Source organism: Melopsittacus undulatus, chromosome 4 (genome assembly GCF_012275295.1).
Source record: "Melopsittacus undulatus isolate bMelUnd1 chromosome 4, bMelUnd1.mat.Z, whole genome shotgun sequence".
In the NCBI taxonomy this organism is placed as follows: domain Eukaryota; kingdom Metazoa; phylum Chordata; class Aves; order Psittaciformes; family Psittaculidae; genus Melopsittacus; species Melopsittacus undulatus.
In genome coordinates, this window is record NC_047530.1 from 91088346 (window position 1) to 91110072 (window position 21727).

General features: G+C 54.8%; 1 protein-coding gene across 1 annotated transcript in view; it reads right to left on the reverse strand.

Annotated features, from left to right (window-relative positions):
• PSD (pleckstrin and Sec7 domain containing) overlaps positions 1–21255 on the reverse strand; it is a 35591-nt gene extending 14336 nt beyond the window's left edge. The window contains exons 1-9 of the mRNA XM_034061887.1: positions 20488–21255; positions 20307–20409; positions 19321–19789; positions 13516–13959; positions 4076–4270; positions 3591–3671; positions 2923–3035; positions 2046–2104; positions 1402–1491 (exon numbers count right to left, since the gene is read on the reverse strand). Coding sequence (XP_033917778.1) covers positions 1402–1491; positions 2046–2104; positions 2923–3035; positions 3591–3671; positions 4076–4270; positions 13516–13959; positions 19321–19789; positions 20307–20409; positions 20488–21255 — 2322 coding nt within the window. The remainder of the gene's footprint in view (positions 1–1401; positions 1492–2045; positions 2105–2922; positions 3036–3590; positions 3672–4075; positions 4271–13515; positions 13960–19320; positions 19790–20306; positions 20410–20487) is intronic.
• Between the last annotated feature and the right edge of the window lie 472 nt (positions 21256–21727).

A 21727-nucleotide genomic window follows, 5' to 3' on the forward strand; every position in this document is an offset into this window, starting at 1 on the left:
CCTCCCTGCTGCTGGGCTGCGGGCACAGCTGTGTGGGGCTGTGCTGCAGCGCTGCAGCCTTCCCCACTCCCTTACACACAGCAAAGGTCTTTGCCTCTACCCATGAGGGAAAGCCTGTAGCTTCATGGCACTTCCTCACCAGCCTATCTCCCACTGGCTGGGATCTGATGGGATAATTTGATCTCACATCTTTAAACAGCTGGTACTTTGGGGAGTGAAGTTTAACAGGGACAGGGCAGTACCTGAAGTGCAAATACTCAACCATGGCATGCTGGGGGCTGCAAAGGGGGCATGCTGAGGAGCCTGAAGAACTTGGATGATCCAGAGCACAGCAGCATTAGAGAGCAGGGGTTCAGGGTCCTCATTTTGGATGTTTCTATTCCATTTTGGGTGCTTAAAGCTGTTTCCGGCTTTGGGTTTAAAATTAGAGGAGGTTTTTTCACTGAGTAACTCCCTTTACTAGGAAAGCGTGGGCTGAGAGGGAGGACAGCCCTATTGAGAGCTGGGGCAAGCAATACAACCAGGAAAAGACCCACACAGGGAGCTCAGCTTGTTACCCTCTGTTGCTATTTTTCATCAACTCTCTCCCCCTGCCATGGCTCCGGCACCCAGTGGGAACCCATCTTTCACATTGTGAGTGATTTGCCAACTGTAGTGCTTCACCAGCAGCAATGGTTTCTGCCCAGCAGATCCCATGGGAGCTATGCCTGTTCCCAGGGCCCAAGATGGAGAGACAACAGCTCAGAAAACCCTCTCGAGGACAGGCTATGCAGAGTAGCATAGCAGTCCAAGGCTGGAGGCGCTTGCTGAATGCTGCCTGCACTCTCTGGCCAAGTGCCACAAGGAACTGGGCCAGGAAAGGAGAAGGCAGGAATCCCCCATTCACTCCAGCATAGCGAGCTCGCGGCTTCAGGGCTTTAACCACGAGCCCACCCGCCCCATCGCCATGCCTTGCCCTTTTCACCAAACACATTCCCTCTGCTACCACAGATGGTTCCAGTTCCAGGGCCTGGCCAAAACTTCAGGCTCCAGTGCTTCAGAGAGGTAATAAAGGCTGAGTAACATGGGGTCAACACCACAAAGATGCTTGTTGCAGCTGGGGAAACCAACCCTAGGAAGCTGCCCCTAACACATGCCCCCTTGCCTGTGACGCAGACACAGAAAGGTCAGTGAGGGAATCAGGACTCCAGCTGGAGCTCCAGCATCCTCCTGGGGGAATGGGACAGCCCATATTCTCCTCAGCAAGACAGGAAGAAAACTGCAGGCCAAGGGACCACCACCATTCCTGTATGAGTATGAACACATTCATTTGCACCCCAGGTAACCATCCACGTGATCCTGCCCAAAGCTCTCACTTCTGCTCCCGCTGCTTGTCTGGCCAGAGAGAGAGACTGAATTTACCTTGAGCAGCTCCTTGGGGAAGTCAGTGCCTCCGTTGAGTCCCTCCAAGTTGCCAATGAAGTCAGAGCAGGACATCCTCTTTCCAATATTCTGGGGGAGCCACGGGGAGAGAAATGTGGGGGTTACCTTTGGGCCAGGGGCCAGTGCTGGTGGGAAGAGGTCCCACAGCCCAGGAACAGACCCCCTATCTCTGCAGCAGGGTAAGGGCCCAGCCAGGTCTCAGGGAGGCTGCTTGCAGGTGTGGGGAAGCTGCTGGCTTTGCCTTGGCTCAGGGAGTTTTAAATAGCCTTTTTCTAATTTGGGTGCTACCCGCCCGTGATGGCAGCCGGCTTTGGAGTTTCACTCCCGCTTTCTCTCCCTGTCCACTTCACTCTTCTCTCCTCAACCAACCTCCACATCTTCCAGCTCAGTGCATTTCCTCCAAAGCCCCATCCCTCCATCATCAGCCCCTCCTCTCATTCAGCCTCACTCTCCTCCGCAGGTATGTTAAGGCTGACCAATTCTCACAGGCCCAGGGTCCCATGTCTCCTGCTCACATGGCTCTGTCCTTGCAAGTTCTACTCTTCCTGCAGCACCTATGGCTCAGGGCAGTGGGTGCAGGGACAGTGCAGGGACAGATGGGGCTTCTGGCAGTGGGAACTTACATGTCCATGCAGATCTGTGTTGAGTAGCATCAGGGCGCAGGTGAGGGTGTGGGCTCCATCTGCAGCACAAGCACAGGATAGGAATTAAAACCCCCAGCCCAGCACCTGAAGCTGGTGCTCCAGCCCCTTGGCACCTCAGGCAGGGCGTGGGGGCTCTGAGCCCCCAGGAGAGCCCTGAGCCCCCTCCTCCCACCCCAGGCACCCAGCAGTCAGTGTGGTGGTGGCAGCACATGGGTGAGTAGGTAGGAGACCACTGAATTACAGCTGGTCCCAAACCTGAGCATACAAACTCCCTTCCAAGCCTGCAGCCCCTTCAGCCAGTCAGCAATGCTGCAGCTACTTCTGCAGAGCTACTAGCACGGCAAGATGGGACCAGCACAGCCTCCTGCCAGCCAGGCAGCCCAAACCTCACCTGCGTCAGATCCAGCCCAGAGCAAAGCACGTGAACACACAGGAGAGGCACAAAGACGTGAAACAGCACAAAGTGGGTGTCTGTGCCACCCTGAGTGCCAGGCACCTGAGTTTTCTCACCTGGCCATTGCCTGAGCCGAGGGTCTGAGAGCTGGGGTCTATTTGGTGAGGAGGGCCTTCTCTTGCCTCTTGTGCTAATCTGCTCAAGGTCAGAATTAAGGATGGGTTGAGCCCTAATTATGCATGATCCAAAAGGAGCAGGTTTGGCGTTTGTTTGTTTCTTCATTTTTAATAATCGAAAGCATCTGTCATTTGAGGTAAACGATACCTCCCAGTCAGGGATGTCTCATAAGGTGTCAGTATAGGCTGTCAGCCTGCTCTCTGGTTTCAGTTTGAGCACCTTCACTGAGACAATGAATGCATGGGTTTGCTTGAAACACACACAGAGACATGCACAGTTTCTTACCCTCTGAAGAGATGGCATTGGGATTACACTCATAATAGCGCTGGGAAAAATGAGCCAGCACTCGCTCTCGCTCTTGTGTCTCTCCCATCAAGGCCAGCTCCTTTAGAAAGGACCTGAAGAAGCAGCAGCAGTGTTGGTGACCCATGAAACCCATCAGCAGCTTCTCCAACCCACCCTGTGCAGGAGTGGAGCTGGGTTTTCTGGTTTGCAGACCCCCATGTGTACTGGATGAAGCCCTACCTATGTACATCCCTCCCAGTGAGCTGCAGGACTCCCCTCATGTCCACAGCACCATACCCTCCAGAGACCTACAGTCAGACTGTAGGTCTACACTGGAGCTACCCTGGGAAAGGAAGTGGGGGTTACATTAGGAATGTCTAGGCTCAAGGCCTGGAAAGCCAGGAAAGCCAGGCCTAGGTGAACCTGCCTGTCACCCAACCCCATTGACTATCAAATTAAGACCAAGGATGCTTTCTTGGTTGAGTGGCTGGGAGACCACTCTGGGAATCACCCTCCCCTATTTAAGAGGTAAGAGGATCTCCACGTGGGAGCCATGGGGTCTGCCTGCTCCTGCAGATCTCTGCATGGGTGCAGAGCTGTGGAGGGCATGGTCTGCTGGGACCCACTTGGGTGGCCACCACACATGCACATGTGCACTCAGCTCTGACCTGAGGGCCTGGTCCAGGCTCATCCCCGTGAACACGAAGAACTTCAGATATTCCCCTGCCACCATCCTGCTGAACTCATTGCTGAAATAAAAAAGAGTGAGGTGAGAGTGAGATTAACCAGAATGTGGGGACAACCAAAGGCACACAGTGGGTAGATTCTAGGAGGCTGAGAGCTCCCTAGGGTTGTGGAAAGTGTGCTGAGGACATAGACACCCCAGACTCCTATGAAATGCAGAGAAGTCACCCACAGACCCAACTGGAATACTGGGCATGTAAAAGAAACTGGAGAAGCTAGAGCTGGAAGGGCTCACAAGAGGTCAACTAACCATGCCCCTGCCCCAGCACCTGTGCAGAGTGGGCTTTGTGGTCCTGCCAGCTATTCCCTGCCAGCCCAGTGCACCACAAGGGCAGCAGCTGTGGGTGCACTGTGGGTGCAGGTGGGCCCCTTGCAGAACAGAACATTCCCTGTGAATACCCACACGTACTTCTTCCCCAAGTGGCGTGCCACATCTGCTTTTTTAAAGCCATCCAGGTTGTAGAGCCTTTTGGCCAGGCGTTTGGCAGCCTCCAGGTCGGCCTTGTGCCCATTGGAGAGGGTGTCCGTGCTGCCCAGGGCCAGCTGCTCCATGCTGTCCATCTCTGAGTCTGAGTCCAAAACCAGCTGGTTCAGGGGGTGGTCGCTGCAATGGGAAGGGACACTCCATGTTAGGCTGTCTGCAGATCCTCTCCTTGTCCAGCTTCTCGGGAAATGCAGGTTCCTCACCCCCAGCAGGTACTCAGTGCTGGGGCCCAGGGTGAGACACTGTTTAGAGGCACCCCCAGGTCAGTTCTGGGAACTAAGGGAAGGTTTGGGGATGTGGCTGCAGGAGAGGTGGGGTTACAGGGCAGTTCAAGTGACTGATGACAGGACCAAGGCCTCCAAACCCACATCCAAACTGTAAGTGGAGTGACAGCACAACCGCTCCAAAGTCCCCCACCCTGAGCCTCAGAAACTGTATGTGTGGGCTCAGGCTCTGCCAAGCTCAGCCGTAGCGAAGACTCGGAGCACAAACTTGTGCACATCACATGCTGTCCTACACATCCACACTCATTTTTTAACCTCCACAAACATCTTGTGCTGCTCGATTGCAGTTTCTACCCAAGATAAAGACGACAATAATTCCTTCACTTGCCTTTTCCCACCCTCCGACTTCAAAGCACTTCACAGAAGGGAAAACTGAGGCAGAGAAGATGATGACAAACGAACCCTCCCCCCCGCCCCAGCCTCCCAGCTCACAGAGGGGTGTACTGTCTTCAGGCTGCCCATCAGCTCTCAGCCCACTATGCCTTAAATGGCCACATTAGGAGACGCTCTTGGCTTAGCCCCCAAAGCAGTCTGACTCAGAGCCACCGAAGTTATCCCAACCAAGAAGCTGGCTGAATCTAATCAACAGCGAGCATTAAGTAACTCTGACCTCGCCCAAATTTTCTGGCAGCCCTCACAATGTTCCAGTCCCATTTATTTTTGAAAGGCTCTAATTGACTTTTAGGAGGCCTGCTCTCCTGAGCCAATTACCCAGGCCAATCGCCTTGAGGCTCCACTTCTTGCACAGAGGCTGAGCCTCCTTGCTGCTCAGCATTGCTCTTCCCAGGGGAGCCACACACAGCACTGACAGGATGCCCCCTGCCCCAGGGGCCTCTTGGGCACCTTCCTCCCACCCTCCTGGCACATCCAGCAGGGAAGCTGCTCTGTGCTCAAACCCAAGGGATGGACACCTCCCTGGTGAAAGCAGCTCTGACACCCTGCAGATCCCTGGGGAGATGTACTTGGCTTGGACCACTGCTGAGCTTGGCAGTGCCAGCAGTGACAGTGGTAAACCTGGCTGGGTTCCCGGGGCAGATCCTTGCCCAGTTAGCTCCAGCCCTCTCCAAGAGCCTGTCCATCACCCCATGCCACCGTGGTGGGATCAGCTATGACACTGGCCACAAGGTCACTGGGAGCAAACCGGCTCTGAGTCTGCTGCTCTGAGGAACTGTGCTGGGCAGGCACTTCCAGCATCACCATCCGCATCACCAGCACACTCCAAACAGCAAGCATCCCTCTCACCTGCCTAAAACCTCTCCTCCTCCTAAAATAGGGTGGCCACATCCAAAGGTGCTGCTGGTGTGAAACCTGGTGCCCACAGCCCTCCAGCTGTGCCCGCACTCTCTGTCAGTGCCAAAGCCACCCCAGGGGCTAGTACTGGGCACACACCTCAGCACCATCTGGCTCCTTGAGTGGCTGCAGCTACTGTGCTCTCAGCCAAAGACAGGACTCACAGACTCTTTGCTTCACAGCAGCAGAGATGAATCCATCCCCACAACCAGCTCCTGCCAGCCATACGTTGTGGTGACTATATTTTTCACTAAATTCTATTTGCTGTCACAGCAGCTCCAATGCTGCTTTTCCAGCTGCAGGCTGAGCTACAAAACCCAAAGCCACAGCTCCACCACTCCCCATCCTCTGACTGCACCTCCAGAGCAAGCAGTTGCTCAGTCACCCTCTGAAGACCTTTTCATTCTTCTCAACCACCATCACCAAAATCTCCCAACTAGACCTTGCCTGTCCTACCTCATTTGGCTGGCCCCTGGAGCCTCCCTGGGCAAACAGAGCTCTGAGCCTCTCGCCATGACCTCGCTTCCCAATCTGTGTTCCTCAGGTTTCCTACCTACTGCTGAGCACCCAGGCATAGGCCATTTACAAAACCTCTCTTGTTCTTAAACATCTGTACCTCCCTGCAGGTTCCCAACCTGTGCTTGCAGTTCTTGCCTTGTTTCTTGCAATGGGCATGCAGGGATCACAGCCTAGGTCTCAAAACAGCTTTGCTAGCAGGATCTGCTGTTCCTTCCCTCACCAAGTCCCCATACTGATTTGGGATTTTACATCAGCAAAGCATAACCTTGCTCTCAGGATAAGGCACTGCCCAGCCATGCAATGAAATGGGTTTTCTTCCAAGACTCAAGCCACTCTCGTGCTTCAGTAGGCTGGAAGTCCCCCATTCATGGCACCCATCTGTTACCCCTCAAAGCCCCAGCTGGCTTGGAGAATCATAGAATCATAGAATAGTTATGGTTGGAAAGGACCTTAAGATCATCTAGTTTCAACCCCTGTGCCATGGGCAGGGACACCTCACAGTAAACCACGTCACCCAAGGCTTCATCCAACCTGGTCTTGAACACTGCCAGGGATGGAGCATTCACTACCTCTCTGGGCAACCCATTCCAGTACCTCACCACCCTAACAGTAAAGAATTTCTTCCTTAGATCCAGTCTAAACCTCCGCTGTTTAAGTTTCAACCTGTTACCCCTTGTCCTATCTCTACAGTCCCTAATGAAGAATCCCTCACGTGGAGCTTAAGGAGAGAGAACCAAGAGTCCAGTCCTCAAGAAAATGGGGAACAGAGCAAAGAGATGTGTCCCTGTATGAGGCAACTGAGGTGATGTTAATTTTCTTGCCAATGAGCTAATGTCTCAGGGTGGGGTTTTTTTAGTGTACTTTCTAAAGTGACATTTCAGTTTGGCTTGAAAAAACACTGAGACAATATTTTTTACTTTAGATACATTTTCAACTCAAGAAGTGGCCCACTCTTAAGAAATAAAGATCAAATTTGGTATTGTGTGAGTATCCTCAGCATGCCTGAGATGAGTCATCCCCGAGCAGACCCAGCACCAGCTCATTCCTCTCTGCTGCCCGCCTAGGACAGCCATTGCCACGCTCCATGTCAGTGGGAGCACTGGTCCCCTGCAAACTCAGAGGTGGTTGCTTGGGAACTCAAGGTCCCTGCCTGTGTGCTGGCAGCAGTGAGGTATTTCTGGGGTCTCTTCCATCAGGGAAGGGACATGATCCAGCTCAGGGCTTGCTCCAGGGCAGAGGCTCTTCATTGACCACCTCCCACCCCAGCTCAGCACAAAGGAACATGTGCTCCCAGCCCTAGGGAGCTTCTGCAAGACCATGGTCCTGCTCATGGCCACCACACCACAGACAGTCCTTTTCCAGGGCCCAAATGTTCCTTCTTAGCCAAATGCTCCTTCCCTGGAGCCAGATCCTTGTCTCACCCCAATATTCCTCCACTGGCTGAGTGCCTGTAGCCCAGCAGGAGACCGCAGCACCTTCCTTCCCTGGCTGCAATGCAGCATGTCACTGCAGGAGCCTTGATTTCCTCTCCCCCCTTGCCAACACAAACCAGGCTCACTCGGCACCATGTTCTCTCCACGGCTGCTAGCAACCAAGAGTAAATCTTCTCTCCTGGATGTGGGGCAGCAATAAAGCACTAACTCAGTAAAGCCTGCCCTAGAGGACTGACCTTCAGCTCCTGGTTGCCAGCAGGGATATATCTGCATGGTAGGATCCTTCCCATACGGTATCTGCATAGTGGGATCCTTCCTGCACCAACACCCCACGCCCCAGGAGTGGAGGAGGAGAGATGCCCCTGGGGATAGGCTGGGTGGGGTGGCCATTGGTTTCAGCTGGGGGTGCTCAGTTGAGCTCCTGTGTTGTCCAGATCTTGCATGACACATTTCCAGGTGAGATATCTGCTGCAGGAAACTCAAAACTTCCAACCACAATCCACATGCTGCTTGCTCCACACAGGAGGCTGGTTTGCATCCTGCACCACAAAGGGACAGCGCAGAGAGCCTGGTCTGAGTCTATGAGGGACACATGAATGGGGCAGAGCAGCACTCTGCCCTTGATTCCCAGTGCCCCACATGCATGGCTAGATGCCCAATGCCTCTGCCAAGCGAGCACAGCCTGCCTAATGTTGCTGCTAAGAATGTACCAGACCGGATCTTTGGCTGAGCTAAATAAACGCAGCTCCCTCCATCGGTCTCAGCGGAGCGACTGTGATTTATGACAGACAAGATCTGGGCTGGTTCATTCCTTGCAGAACTGAAGTTAGGGCTGAGAGGACACTTGAAGGTCAGCCAGGCTGGCTTCCAAGAACAGGCAGGGCTGCTCCTGCTTTCTGGCAGCTCCTTTTGGTCCTAAAGTCAAGCAGCCACAGCAGCACCCTCCAGCGTTCCTGCTGCCAGGTCCAGGTAGGACCTGACTTTGGGCAGCTGTGCCCCTCCTCAGTCCTCTTTCTCTGCAGACTTCCAGAGCCTCCCCTGCAGCACCAGCCCTCTCTGGAGATGCCTGCCTGGCCTCCATCACCCCTTCCCACCAGTCCCTTGTGGGGGTCACAACTACTCCTGCAGAGGGCAGGGGTGAATCCGCATTCCCAGCAAACAATTTCTGGAGCCAGTGGAGACCCTTAAAATTTGGTTACTCACCTGCTGGGTAGAGAGCTGTCTTCTCCTTCAGAGACACAGATGCCATGGGGTCACCACAGGGAAACCTGAGTCTCTCAGACCCTTGAGCAAAACCTAGCCAGAGGGGTCTAAGTCTGACCCAGGGGCTGGAATTTATGCCTGAGATGATGGGCTGTGTCCCGCAGGGATGTGATATGCCTCTGGAGGCAGCCCTGCCAGACCTGGGACCTGGTCTGCTGCCCCATCCTTCAGCTGATGTGTCCTCTTTCCTTGCTCCTGCTGAGTTCAGAGCTTGACATGGAAATAAATGCTTGGGGGAAAATTCCCCCCAGGATTGTGACCCATTTTTTGCCATGCCAATACTTGTGGGGAGCCCTCTTCATCCTCTGCACCAGCCCTGTCCCCATCCTGTGCTCCCTCCCTGCTCCTTCTTCCCTTTCCTCATTGCCCTCCTTCCTCTGCTCACCCTCACCAGCAACCTCCCACACCACACCCCAATACACCCGACGGGGCCCCAGACTGGTCACAGCCCTCAAAGGCATCATCTCACCAGTTTCCCCAGTGCCAACTGGGAGCTCGGGCCAGCTGACAGACCTGCGCTGGCCTCGGGAAGGGGAGGGGCACCGGCTCACCGACTGCTGCAGTAACAAAAAGGACCTTATAAAGAAACACAGCAGAGCTTGTTGGCGGGGGCTCGGTGCTCAAGGAGCCGCCGGCAGCCGCGGTCCGTCGGGATGGAGGCTCTGTCTCCCGGCGCATTCTCCGCCTGGGGCTCCCTGTGCTCCCCACGCCGCAGCGCCAGCGCGGAGCTCTCCCTCTAGCGAGTCTGCGGGCGTGCCGCCCCTCACCGTGATACGGGGTCCTTTTCACCAGGCTGTTTGCAACCTTCCCCCTCCCCCCGCCTTTTGCCGCCGCTTCTCCTCCTGCCCTTCTTCCCGTCCCACCTCAGGCGATGCCCCCGATTCCGGTGCCTCTTGCGAGGGGACGACTCACGTCCCCTCCCTCCGCCGGCACCCTCAGGAACGGGCACGGCTGGCTCTGGAGGAGCGGGATGGGCAGGAGAAATGGGCGGCCGGACCAGGGGGCTCGCACCCCCAGGGAGGTGCAGTTTGTCCATTTGCATCCCGCTGGGACTGACGGCCCGCAGGGTGTGCGGGACTGCGGCAAGGAGGGCGCACTCTGGGTGCCTGCTTTGCACCAGCAACGTGGCTACGGCTGGCAATTTGGACCTGCAGTTGCAAAAGTCTGTCTGCCACCGCAGGAGTGACAGCCCTGCAGTTCCGAGGGCTGCCCCAGCTCCTACCCCACCATCTCTCCAGCACCGGAGGGATTCCCCAGCCCTGCAGGGCTCTCCCCCCCACACCCCGTGGGTCACCATCACCACCCCAAGGACAGACTGTGCTAAGTTCAGTCCTCTGCCCAGCGAGAGCAGGCATCCACACACCTTCACCTTCCCCAGACAGGTGATAACCTACTCACAGAGCCTCTGCTCCACTCTGGGAGTGCCATGGGGTGTCCTGCTGTGGAGGAACAGGGAGGGAGTCCCACAGTGGGACTCTTGCTGTTCAGCTGCTGTTCCCTCCCTTTCAATCAAGGCCACCAGACGAGGCACAAGCATCCCAGCGCCCAGGGCAGCTTCACTGGGTCTGCACTTAGACACATTCCCCACACACAAGGTCAAGATAAAAGCATGGTCTCAGACTATTGTGTGGCAAGGGACACCAGAACCTTGATGTAAGCTGAGGCTGCATGAGCCAAGGCCGCCTGCCGTGAGGAACACCACGTCTCCCCTGCAATGCAGGGGCCATCACCACCAAGAGAGACAGAACGTTACAGGCTGCAAGGCCATCCCCAGCCAGACCCAAGCCCATCCACTGCAATAATTCTTGCCACAGGTTTGGTGGACACAAGGAGGACAGCCACAGGGCAGCACACACAAGCCTAGACCTGCTAGTGTTCATTATCAGTCACTCCTTCGCCAAAGCCCTGCAACCGCCTCCACCACAGAGCTCTCCTGCCTCGGGTCCCCTGTCCATCTGAGCTGGTGGCCATCAGTCTGTACTGCCTGTGACTATGGGCAGTGGTGAATGCCCAGCTCTGGCCCCACTGACATGAGTGATATTGTATTACAATGGCTGCAGAGGTTCCTTAGCTCCTTTCCCCAGCAATTTCCATTAAATACCCCTTAGTGGGAACATCACAAGGATACTTCCCGCTCAAGCAAATCAACCCTGCCAAGCACCTGGAGCCACTGGTTCCAGCTCATAGGAACCTTTAAGCAATCAGCCATGGAATTCACACCTGGAATACTGTGTTCAGTTTTGGTCCCTTCTATACAAAAAGACATGGACAGGGCTAGAGAGGGTCCAGAGAAGGGACACAAAGATTACCAAACACCTGGGAAGCCTGCTCTATGAGGAAAGGCTGAGAGAACTGGATTTGTTCAGCCTAGAGAAAAGAAGGCTCAGGGGGGACCTCATCACCACATTCCTGTATTTAAAGGGTGCTACACAGAAGGTGGATATTCTCTTTTTACAAGGAGTCACATAGAAAAGATGAAGGGTGATGGGCAGAGGTTACTCCTGGGGAGATTCCAGTTGTACACTAGAGGAAAATTTTTCACAGTGAGAACAATCAGCCATTGGAACAACCTGCCGAGGGAGCTGGTGGACTCCCCAGCGTTAGACACTTTCAAGATCTGGCTGAACAGGGTGCTGGGACATCTTGTTTAGGTCATGCTTTGCCTAGAAAGGTTGCATCAGATGATCCTTGAGGTCACTTTCAACCTATTCTCTGATTCTTCCTCAGACTACTTGGGAGTGCAGTGAGGGCTGCAGCTGGGTTTCCCCTGTGCTCCCCTGCCACCAGAGCAGAGGTACTCCTGCTTGTGAGGGCTGGAGGAGGAGAATAGGCTCAGCAAAGGTGGCAGCAAAAATGCAGGGCAGTTTGGGGGAAGACACAACACACCTCCATGGCCTGTGCCATAGCCCAGCACTGCTCTGAAACCTGCAGAAGCCATGCTCTGTGTGTGCTGCCAGCACACTCTGCGCTCCACTAACTATAAACCAGTGAGGAAAGACCTCTATTAAGATGCCACATTGCTGTATCTCTGCACCCTCACGCCTCCCCATACCTCTGCTTTGGTACTGCTGTGGTATGATGGCAGCCTGTGGATGGTAAGTCAGATACTGTCCTCTTGGTTTCTCCAGGATGTTTTGTTTTGGTCCCTTGCCTTGTCAAAGCAATAGAAAGCCAATTCTTACTGCAGAGAGCACTGATCATGGCTGGGTACTGCCACCCTTTGCTGCTTTATGCCTCTCAGACATCACCCTTTTTACACCACAAACCTTGCCTGGCCTCTGTGCCACCATGTCCCTGGCTCCTGTGTACCAAAGAAAAAGAAGGCCTAATCCAGCACCCCTCTGCCCCAAAATGCTTTTTGAGTGATTCAGGGACCACAAGCATGTGTGATACCCCAGTCTCCTCTCTGGACTGCAGACATCAGAGAGGACACAGAGCTCAGGTCCCCACCTGGCCATCCAAAGATGAGTCTATGAGGATGGTGCAGGTTGTGATCAAAAGTGACATCAGTTTGTTGTGGAAAAGACCTAATCCAAAGAAGTTTGGTGTGGAAAAGACCAAAGCCTAGAAAACAGATGAGGGATTCAGGAGGCTCTGGCATTGCACAGAAGGCCACTGGGCTTAGAGACCTTGCAGGGAGGCAATGTAAACAAGAAGGTCAGCTCTGGCATGACTGAGACACCAAGTCCTCCAAGAGTCAGCAGTTCTGCAGCTGAACCACTGGACAAGACCTGACATCCAGACTGAATCTGACCACACTCCAGATGAGTGTACCATGGAAGAAGGAGAAGATGATGACTGCCAACCTGCCCTATCAAAAGTGCCACAGACCAAGACCTTGCTGGAAGGGATAGGATTGCAGAAAGGTAGCGTCTCAGCCTGGACATGGTCTCACACAGAGATAGGTTGGAAGTGGTGGGGCTGAGCTCCCCAACTCAGAGATCCACAAGAGATCCCCAGCATGGGGCAGCCATCCTGAGCCCAGGAGCAGGCAGGCTTGGAGCAAGGTGCAGGGTGGGTTGTGGTAATCTCTGCTCTCTATCTCCCAACACACACAAGCCTGAGGAGGTTCAGGAGGCCAGGACAATACGTACAAGACCATGAGACTCTTGCACTCAGGAAACAGGAGGGTGCTACTCAGATGGTGAGGAGTATGACAGTATCAGGAAGTTTTGGCCTCCAGGAGGGAAAGGCTGTAGAAATTCTACCACTACTCAACTTGTGACTGGCACCTCCTCACAGCCACCATGGATACTGGAGTGTCCTGCAATGGAAACCACCATAGGATTGAACTCCTGTGACTCCCTGCTTGCTAGGCTGGAGGAAACCTCACAGCCCTCCAGCATCAACAAAGCTGGCCAAGATCAAAAAGGAGATGTGCTCCCACCAATGTGCCTACCACAACACTGTGGTGATCACTGGCCTGATTAGCTTCACAGAAAATCTGCTCCTGACCCTTCACCTTTTCCCCTGCAACACAGGTTAGGCTCTTGGCTGCAAAGCACTCCACACAGCGTTACACTCCACAGGAAGCTTTGGTGGCCCAGCTGGATAGCAAGCAACTTTGGTCACTCACCTGATGTTGGAGGCCAAGGGAGTACCATAGCTGTCCTCTGAGCGGCAAGGGCTGTGCCGAACACCTTTGCTTCGTCTCCCCCGCTCCTCCTCCCTCTCTGTCCAGGGCGCATCTGTAGCTGAACTTGTCCCAGAGTCTGGCTCCAAGTGAGCCAGAGGAGCAAAGTTCTCCTCTATCAGCTTGGCGCTGTCTTTGATCTGTCCCTGTATTTCTGGGGTGACGGCTGGGAGGTCAAAAGTGAAAAAGGTCCCATGGGTGCGGGCTGGGGAGGAGAGGATGTCAATGGAGTCCAGGCTGGTGTAAGATGTGCCTTTGGCTCGATGGGACTCCATGATGCTCTCAAAATGCTTGCTGAAAGAGTCCATGCCATCCTTGGAGAGGCTGTGCCCCAGGAGGAAGGGCACTGGAGACTTGAGCATACCCTGTGTGTCTCGGTCCATGATCCTGGAGGGAAAGAAAGTGAGAAGAACTGATCACTGAGGAGCGAGGGATCAAAGCCCAAAACAAAAGCCCATGTGCTGTTCCAGAAGGAAACTGGGAAGGGCAGAAATCTCTGAACATCCACTGACCTCCAAAGAAACACCTTTGCCTGCCCAAGACATCATGGGAAGAAGGACTGGACTGGCCTCTTTTCAGACACAGGCTTCTCCTTTAATGTGCCACAGACTTTTGTTCCTTTAGTGGCTCATCCTCATAAGAAGCTTATGAGATGGCTACTGCTCCCAGACATTTGACTTGAGCTTAGATCCAATAAAGGGCTCAAGCACCAGAAGCAGGATGTGATTCAGCTCCATTTCCAAACAAATCTAGAAGTGGCTGTGTTTTCCACAAGCCTTCAGAGTTCCCAGCACCCACCAGGTTCCTCCTAAAGCTGCTCAGGACAGCGTCACACCTTCCTCCATGAACACAGCACTGTGGTCAGTGAGCACGGCTGTCAGTGAGCACCATGCTCAGACCATGACCAGCACCTACCTGCAACATCTGCTGGCTGGTCCCAGGAGATATCTGGGACCTGGCACAAGGCAATGCTGAGCCCCAGGCTTCCCCAGACAGAACAAAGGGAGTCTTACACCTGCCTCTGGGCTCAGGGACCTAAACCAGCTCATGTCCTAGAGGCCAGGCTTGGTCCTGGCTCATCTTCTTGTCAGGGATCAGCTCTGCAGGGTGGCCCAGCCTATCTTACAAACATCTGGGTCCAGCCCAACACAGGAGCTTAACCCTGGAGCCCTGAGTGTTTTGTCCTGTAAATGAGGTGAAGTGCAGCCTGCCCTTCCATCAGAGCACATGATAACTGGGACATTTCCAACCCAGGGAACATCAATGCTTCAGCTGTACAAGCATAATAAACACAGCCCTAAAAGCCTACTTTGCTCATAAGCCGCTACCATTTTATTAAAGCAGCAGAAAAGCACTTATGCCACTCTCTCCTCTGATGAAAGGAGAGGAACTGCTCCACCTTGTCATAACGCTTGTTATGAACAAACAGCTTTGTACAGGGGGCTCAGAAAAAGCATTGCTGTTACAAGCACCAAATGATTTTCATTCATTATGCTCCACATACTGCTCAAAAATCTCACCCTGATTACTTCAGCAGGACAAGAACTGGCAGCTTGAGTCCCCCAGAGTGACAGTGGGCTTCAAGGGAGCACAGCAAAGCCAGGCACAGGTAAGCAAGGCAGGATGGAGGCTGCTCTAACCCGTCCACCAGCATATCATGGCTGCACAGCACTGATGCTCTTACCATTCCCACCTTTCTGGCAAGGACAAGGCAGAATAGACCACTTTAACATCTGAAAATGAGCTTTACAGATGCAAATGTGCATTCACTGTCCTTACTACCCAGCTGTGTGCTACTAAACCATACTAACCACTGCTGACTTTGTTTTCTGCCTCAGATTCATAAGGAGGGCAACGGGGAAGACAATGGCAGCAGACAGAAGGGACCTTGTTTCCAGGAGAGGGATCGGAGCTTATTCTTGTGTTTATTGCCTGAAGACACAGAAAAAAACCCCACAGACGGTTTTGTCCACATCATCTGAGCTCTCAAAGCAATCTCTCCACCTCAAAATATCAAGTGCAAAGCTGTTCAGCTCCAGAAGGATCTAGTCACAGCAGCACAGGCTCAGTGCTGCCGGCACACACCACTCCTGCTCGGATCTAGATGCTTCTTCATCAGCTGCTGCTGCACTGCTCATCCCTCCCTACACTGGCTCCAGCCCCCCAGGAAGGGTCACTGCACTGTCACTGAGCCAGACAAACACAGGTGGGAGGAGCAGAGGAGGGGAGGAGATGCAGAAGCTGTAATCGAGCATCTGTGCAAGGGTGACTGGCAGCGGGAAAGCAAATAGGTTTCCAGCCTTGAGCTGGGGCAGGAGAGGCGGTGAGCCTTCCTTGGGAGAGGGCCAAGCAGATCCCGAGGGACAACAGCCCCGCTGCATTGCATGTTAGCGCCAAAGCCAGCGGGCAGCAGGCAGCCTTCAGGCAAAGGCCTGACCACGGGGACCATGAGGGTCTGAGCAACTGAGCTTCAGCAGCGGCACCCCATGGCTGATGAAGGGGAAGGGGTTCTGCCCGCTCTCCCCGCCTGATGCTGCAGAGCCGAGCAGTCGCCAGCGGGGGAGAAAAGAGGAAAATCACTCTTCTCAGGCCCTCAGCGGTTTTCACTCTGCAAAATGCTCCTCTGACACTCCAGACCCCCACTGCCCCAGCCATGTCCCACTCCTGCCCACACAGGCACAGTAGGCACTGTGTGGAGATCCCAGCTCAGCTTGCAAGTGAAGCTGCACAGAACCACCCAACAGCCCCTCACTTTATTCCTCTCTGAAGGATGCTCTTGTACAGACCAACCTCAGTAGCTCCTTGCACTCCCCATCCCCAGCTCCTTCACACACCTCCTCGAGCCTGGCAGCTGCCTGCTTTTAGACCTAACTCCAACCTGTGCTTAGTCACAGGTACCCACCACGGGCACTGTGGTCCCCCCAGGCTGCCACATCCATGCTGTCACACTGACGTATCACCCCAAGCTGCAGGTCTGTGCAGCTCTGTCCCAGAGGACAGAGGCCTGTGTGATCACACCAGAAGCTTGTGACTACTGAGGCAGGTTAAGCACATGCTTAAGTGTTTGATGAAACCAAGGCCATAACCATTTTTTAATCCCCAGCAAGGCTTGTCATGCAGCTGTTTTCAGCAAAGTAGCTAGCACAAAGTCTCTGGAAGGGCTCCCCAGGTAGCAGATCCAACAGCTTTCCCAGTTAAGGCTGCTCCACTTGCAGGGACAAAAGGGAGCTGACGCTCTTGGGGGAGCAGGCACCCCAGCAAAGTCTCTTCCCTCTTATCAGCCCAAGGCACCTGTGCTGTGGGACCAGCCCTGCCTCCAGCCCACCCAGCACATCTGCTGGTGCTCGGGGAGGAAGGGAATTGAGCCCACTTTCACTGACAGGTCTTGGCTTTCTGGGACTAATAGGAATAAAGATGGTAAAGGCTTAGACTAGTAATTAGAATTGGTAGATCTGACTCTAAATATATTCAGGGAGTGGTTTTGCTGGAAGAAGACACTGTTTCTTCCATCACTTTCCATGTCTTGTTTGATTTGGTGTTAGATTTTTCAGCATAGGCTCTTATTTTGGGAGGGTAACTCACCAATGTGAAGATGCCCTTTGGCCAGAATATGAAGGACAACAAGTTAGTACCAAGCCAAAATCCCCCTCACAGAGGGTGCTAAACCCTTAAGGCTAGATTTTCAAAGGGATTTACATGTTTACATGCTGCAAATTAGTATCCACAGGTGCTTCAGAAATTCTGTAGGACTGGTCCTTCCCAGGCCTAGGGTACAGCAGCTCCAGCAGCAGCAGAATGGTGCCAGCTCTGGAGAGCTTCTTAATCACCCCAGCATCACCCCTCCTGTGAGCAGGCAAAGCAGAAAGCTTGAAGTAGAAAGCATCAATACTGGTGACTGGTTAACAGGGAGTGGGACTGCAGCTGCAGAGCTCAGAAACAGTGTGTAAGCAAAAACCCAGGGATGTGATGCAGGGGCTAAACAAGCTCATGGTTTGAGGCTTGTGATTGTCAAGATGCTGTCTGCAGGGTCTGCACCTTCCTGGGCAAAGCAAGAAATCCACTGGTCTACAAAGAAGCCATGTAAAATTAACATGATGCCCCTATATACACATCAGTAATTATACCTGCAGCACCGTCCTTAGGAGCAACAATGCATTTAAGGATACATCCAAGCTTTCAGTGTTGTCTGGGGAGCTACAGTAAGGTGCCTCAGAGGGGCTTACAGCTCATAGGGCTTGTATTGACCTAGTAAATATGTGGAAGTAAAATATCATGATGCAAGACAACTTTTACAGTATCTTGAAGAACATGTTTGCAATTATAACAACTTTACATCTTACTCAAAACTTCTATCACTATTCATTTGGAAAAGAATACATAAAAAATGACTTATTTTCAGCTTTTCTCTAGAACCCAAAGTTTTTGGGGCCAGGGCAGAGGGAGACAGAAGGGTGGGAGGTATCCACCCCTTCCACTAGAGATGCAAAGGCTGGACAAGCTGGCAGGAGACCAGTGCCTCTCAGGACACACACCTTCCCTCCCCATCAGCTCAGCACCTTTGGGTTTCTCCTTACCAGTGCAGGGGCACCACTGTGGGCTATATTTTCATTACCTTTTCCCACTGCCAATTGCAAAACCTCTTTTTTTCCTTTTCTTCCACCTAAATGCTCCCCACCTTCCTTCCTCACAGCTATGTGAGCACATGCTGCCACACGGCATCCCAGGCATTGCCCTAGCTTTGTGCTTCCCAGGTAAGACTCTCCCTAGCTCTGAAGAGCACTTGCTGATGATGCTGAGCTCCTTATCTCACCCGTGACTCTTTGCCAATACACAGGAAATGCCTTGGCTGCCACTGTCTGCAGGGGCATCTCCCACCCCCTTCCAGGGCCTTTCCCTCCAGACAGCTGTCCTGCAGAGGGCTCTAGAGCTCCTTCCCCTCCTGTTGCCTCCTGGGAAAAGTGGGTTGATACCCATCACTCCTCATGGTCAAACCACCACTCCAGAGGACATTCCATAAGCAGAGTCTCGTGCTGCTGGGCCAAAACACCATCTCACATGCCTGGCGCAGGGTGGACAGCAGCTCAGATGGTGTTAGCTGCCCATGGGTGGTCACCTGAACCTTGGTGTCACCTTCACCAGCTCCTCAGCACAGTGTGTTTTGTCACACAAGTGACAAACAACATAAAAGACAACAAGAGGCTTTTTCTAGCCCAACACATGCCTCACTCTTTCTCAAACATGACAAATACCTACTGAGGCCAAACAAAAGGGACTCCTCTACCACCAAGGCAGAGCTGTCTGCAGATGGAAGGGTAGCCCAGAAGCACTTGCAGCATGCAGCAGTTTCAGGACACGGCCTGGGCTCAGGCAGCCTGCCACCATCACCCCAATACCCAGCAGAACCAGGGCAGGATGCAGTTAACATGGCAGGACCCACTCCAGGAAGGCTTGGCTCAGCTGGGTGACATGAGCTGCAGGACTCACCCCAGGGGAGCAGGGCCCATGGCACAGCACCCAGGGCTGGATCATTGGTGATGCCCTACTCTTTCCATAGGGTAGTGAGAGCCCCCTCCAAGTCTCAGCCCCAGCCACAGCAGGGTGATCCAGGACTCCACCTGACACCATGTGCAACTTGCATAGAGCTACTGGGATTTTTGGCTCAGACGCTTTTGGCAGAACCCATTTCACCATGCAGGGGACCATAAGGAGGGTGAGAGGAGCTTTTTGCCCTCACACATGGAGCCTCACCTTTCCCTGTTCTCTTTCCTCATTGCCTCAAACACCTCATCGTCCTCGTCCACGTCCCTGTCCCGCAGCCCGTCCTTCAGGCAGTTGGTGCCTCGGGTGGGGGGTTCCTCTGGAATGCTGTTCCTCCTGCCTGGTGTGCCCCCAAAGCTTGGGTTGCTCTCACTGTCCTTCTGGCTCTCAATAGCTGAATCCACCTCCTCCTTCTCGGCCAGGATATCATCGATGTTGGTTTCGCGGTAGCACCTCAGCGGCACGGTGTCCAGGTCTGTCTCAGAGTACTTCACCGTCCTCCTTATAATCCCAGTCTCACAGGATCCGGGCTTCTGGCTGCCTGTAGGAGACATCTCTATCTCCACTTCCACGTGGCTCAGGCTGTGCTCAGGTACCAACCCTGGTGGCTTGGCAGGCAGCGGGCAGATGGGCTTCTGCGGGGGCTCAGCCAGAGGAGCAGAGTCAGGGGCAGAGGAGCCTGCAAGGTAGCCCCAAGCACTCAGAGCTGTGGGGAGCTGCTCCAAGGAGCACTGCAGAGCTGCTCCTGTGGCATCACACATACCAAGAGCAGCAACACACATAGGATGGGCACTGGGGAACGGAAAAGGTAAGCCGGAAAGGAAGAAGAGTGGAGAGGCAGAGGCAGGGTGCTATCAGTGCTAGTGCACCTGCAGCCAGCCCTAAACCCCCATCTGAACCCCAAAGCCCTTCTGCAGAGGCAGCAGGGGACTGCCAGAGGTCAAGGCTCTGTCACCCCCTTTGCACAACACTGCACGGCCACAGGGAACTCTGTGGGGAAGCTGGTGCATACAGGATCTGGCCCCTAGAGGACACAGACTGGCTGATCTTGGGGTATCTCTTGTTGGGCACCAAAAAGCCCTGAGGGATGGGCAGCCCCAGGGGGAGTCCTGGCAGCAATTTAGACTTGCAAAGGAGAGGCTGGCTCAGCTGAGGGCACCCCCTCACCTCCCCCCCCCCCCCCCCCAACTTCTTACCTGTCTTCGGGGTGTCCAAGGAGCCATAGAAGAATTCCCACTTGGCCCTGGCGATGCGTTGGGCATGGGCTGAGCTCTGCCGGGGGTATGGCCAGGCGCTGCCCTGCAGAGGGGAGAGCGGTGAGTGGGCAAGAGACCCCGGGGCACAGCCCCATCCAGTGCAGAGCACGCCAGCACCTACCTGGAGCCGGGGCTCTGGCTTCAGGGGGCTCCTGGTGAAGGCAGGGAAGTCCTCCGGCAGCCCGTTGGTGAGGGAGCGGCAGAGGCAGTCGGCGTTGAGGGCACAGGGCTCTTTCCCACAGGGACATGTCCCCCTCGGGGTCCTGCCCCCGGCCAGGAGCGGGTCGGACGCGGAGGCCTCCAGCTTGAGCGTGTGCAGGAGCCGCTCCTGGGGCCGGGGCTGGGGCCGGGGGCATCCTGCGTCCCCGCCGAGCTCCAGGCTGCGGCTGAGGCTGCGGGGGCCGTTGTCCCAGCTGGGCGGCAGGCCGCCCAGGGTCTGCACGCTGGCCTTCTCGATGAAGCGGAAGGTGACCACGGAGCTATGTCCTTCCACGGGCGCTGTCGCCGCCGGGCTGCGGCTGCTCAGGGACGAGACCCCCGTGCTGGGCCGGCCCCGCCGAGGGGTGCAGGGGGCTGTCAGGCGCCCTGTGCCTGGGCAGCTCCCGTTGCTGAAGGGAGCCGCCTCGGCCGGCCTGCGGGCCAGGGAGCCGGTGCTGTTGTAGAGACCGAGGGGGCAGCGGCGGGTGTCGGGCGCCAGGCCCTTGCGCAGCAGGTGCAGGCGGCCGGCGTTGAGGTTGGGGGTGAGGCAGCGCGGGGGGCTGCACCTCCCGGCCTCGGGGCTGCCCCCTGCCAGCCAAGGCCTGCGGTCCACCCCGCGGGAGCACGGCAGGGGTGAGGTGCCACAGCCCTCCTCGGGGTGGAAGCGGACGGGTCCCCCCGCCTGGGCCATCCCGATGGAGGAGGGCAGGGAGGTGTCAGGTCCAGAGCCCTGCTGGGTGGCACGGGCACAGCAAAGTGGGTTCCCAGCACCCCTGAGATGATGGACGGGTCGAGGGGCGACACATCCTCAGGCAGCCCTGAAACAAGGGCGAGGAGAGCTGGTTAGGGCAGGGAGGACACAAGAAAAAGGCCAAGCACACTGGGAGGACAGGCAAAAGGTGCCTTGCCCTCTTGGCAGGAGAAACAGATGCTCTAGGTGAGATAGCCCCTTCAAACCTCCTGCTGCAAGAAGCAGGCAAGGTTTGTTGTGGACATCACATCAGCACCACTGTAGCAGTCCTCTGCTCAATCCTCAGGCACCCAAAGTGTTTGCTTTCTTCCCAGGGTGCCAGGGTGCTCAGGCACTTCCCCTACAGACCAGCATACAGACACAGCAAGAGAGCACACTGTGCATTTTAAAGTGGGTTTCATTCATCCTGCTT